Source organism: Oncorhynchus keta, chromosome 18 (genome assembly GCF_023373465.1).
Source record: "Oncorhynchus keta strain PuntledgeMale-10-30-2019 chromosome 18, Oket_V2, whole genome shotgun sequence".
Lineage (NCBI taxonomy): Eukaryota > Metazoa > Chordata > Actinopteri > Salmoniformes > Salmonidae > Oncorhynchus > Oncorhynchus keta.
The window spans coordinates 51485757-51488256 of record NC_068438.1 but is presented as its reverse complement, the minus strand read 5'-3'; the positions used below and the strand labels follow the sequence as shown (position 1 = coordinate 51488256).

The window sequence follows — 2500 nt, the reverse complement described above, 5'->3', positions numbered from 1 at the left end:
CGACCAGAGAGAAATCTTTTGTGACCATAATATCTGTGATGACGATGATGAGGACGACGGTGATGATAATGATGACAATGATGATGGTGATGAAGATGATGCATGTCACTGACTAGGGCACCGTTAGTAGGACGGAGGGTGAGAGGGGGGTTTGCTCTGCCAGTTAGTTTCCATGGTGATTCTGAGATGCTTTAAGTGTTTATGACCCTGTAATAAAAGCAACATGAAGAGGAAGTCAGCTGGTGGACCAGATGGAAGGAAAGATGGTCAGAGAGGATCCTCTGTGTGTGTGTGTGTGTGCGATCGTTTGTCTGTTCTCTACCCAGACAACCAGCAGTTGTGTGTTTGTGTGGTAGAGTGTGTGTGTGTGTGTGTGTGTGTGTGTGTGTGTGTGTGTGTGTGTGTGTGTGTGTGTGTGTGTGTGTGTGTGTGTGTGTGTGTGTGTGTGTGTGTGTGTGTGTGTGTGTGTTAGAGAGAGAGTGTGTGTGTGTGTGTTAGAGAGTGTGTGTGTGTTAGAGAGGGAGTGTGTGTGTGTGTGTTGTTAGAGAGAGTGTGTGTGTAAGAGAGTGCATGTCCATCCGTCCTCTACCCCGACACCCAGCAGTTGTGTGTTTGTGTGGTAGAGAGTGTGTGTGTTAGAGAGAGAGTGTGTATGTGTGTGTGTGTGTGTGTGTGTGTGTGTGTGTGTAAGAGAGTGCATGTCCATCCGTCCTCTACCCCGACACCCAGCCATGTGTGGTCGTCTTGACCCCATGGGTCGTGAACCCCTGCGAGGTCACCATGGGTTCAAAGTTGAAGTCCAGCGGATCTCCGTCCATCAGGGTGTCGTGGAGGATGGATTCCATGTCACACTCGAACCTCTCAATGGACATGTCGTCCAGATCGCTGGGCAGTTTCTCCAGGTGGTGGTGGTGGTGGGGGGCGGGGGGTAGACCCAGGCCGGGACACCCATATCCGTTAGTGTTGATGGGGCAGAACCCATCGGGCATCCCCCCATGTCCAACATGGGTAGAGAGACCGTAGGGCACCTGCATGGGGTTCTTAACCCCCAGGCGGGTTCCGTTACCCACTCCACCGCTGTGGCTCAAACTGCTCAGAGACATCAGGTTGCAGCTGTTCATGGACGAGACAGAAGTGGGTGGGGTTTGGTTGTGGAGGTGAGGGTGAGTTTGGGGATGAGGGAGGGCGTGGGGGTGAGGGTGGGAGTGTGGGTGGGGGTGTAGACTCCCCCCTCTTCCTCCTCCTCCTCCTCCTCCTCCGTGCTGAGAGGCATTATACGAAGGTAGTGCGCTGCTTCGTCCTGCGCTAGACTGAGAGACCACCGTGTCGACCGAGGGCATCATATCCCCGCGGGGGTCAGAGTCTGAGGTCAGGAGCTCCTTGAGGAGGCCAGCAGGACAGTTATATTGACCCAGAGACGAGGGGCTGAAGCTGGACTTGATGTCCCCCAGGGTTTGCATGGGGTTGGGGGACATGGGGGAGAGAGCATTCATCCTTGCCTGGCTGTACCGACACTTGCGGTAGTCCTGCTGCTGCTGGGGTTGTTGCTGGGGGACCATGGAGGAGAGGAGTAGGAAGGGCAGCCCACCCCCTGACCCGGGGCTGGCCTGCATTAGGGGGGAAGGGGAGTTCTGGGATGACCCCTGCCCCACACCCCCTCCACCTCCCACCTGGGTGTTCTTGGGAGAGAGGAGGTTCAGGTTATCCAGAAGGTTCTCCATAACGTTCTCTGAGCTGTGGTGGTGGTGGCCTAGGGAACACAGAATAAAATAATGAGGACATTGAATAAAGAGATAAAGATATTCAGCATGTTGTTTCTCAGACCCACGAACAGTACTACTGAACTAAACCATGCCATAAAAATGTCCAGGCTACCACTAGCACGACACTACACTACACTACACTATACTAACACTACACTACACTACACTACACTACACTAACACTACACTACACTACACTACACTATACTACACTATACTAACACTACACGGCACTACACTACACTATACTACACTACACTACACTAACACTACACTACACTACACTACACTACACTACACTATACTAACACTACACTACACTACACTACACTACACTAACACTACACTACAGCACACTACACTATACTAACACTACACTACACAACACTACACTACACTACACTAACACTACACTAACACTACACTAACACTACACTAACACTACACTACACTACACTAACACTACACTAACACTACACTGCACTGCACTACACTAACACTACACTACACTAACACTACACTAACACTACACTACGCTAACACTACACTAACACTACACTACACTAACACTACACTACACTAACACTATACTAACACTACACTACACTACACTAACACTACACTAACACTAACACTACAATAACACTACACTACACTACACTAACACTACACTACACTACACTACACTAACACTACACTAAACTAACACTACACTACACTACACTACACTAACACTA

General features: G+C 50.1%; 1 protein-coding gene across 1 annotated transcript in view; it reads right to left on the bottom strand.

Annotated features, from left to right (window-relative positions):
• Positions 1-357: 357 nt before the first annotated feature.
• Positions 358-2500, bottom strand: part of LOC127909045 (forkhead box protein O1-A-like) — a 10061-nt gene continuing 7918 nt past the window's right edge. Inside the window, exon 4 of the mRNA XM_052468913.1 lies at positions 358-1750. Coding sequence (XP_052324873.1) covers positions 714-1750 — 1037 coding nt within the window. The 3' untranslated portion in view covers positions 358-713. The remainder of the gene's footprint in view (positions 1751-2500) is intronic.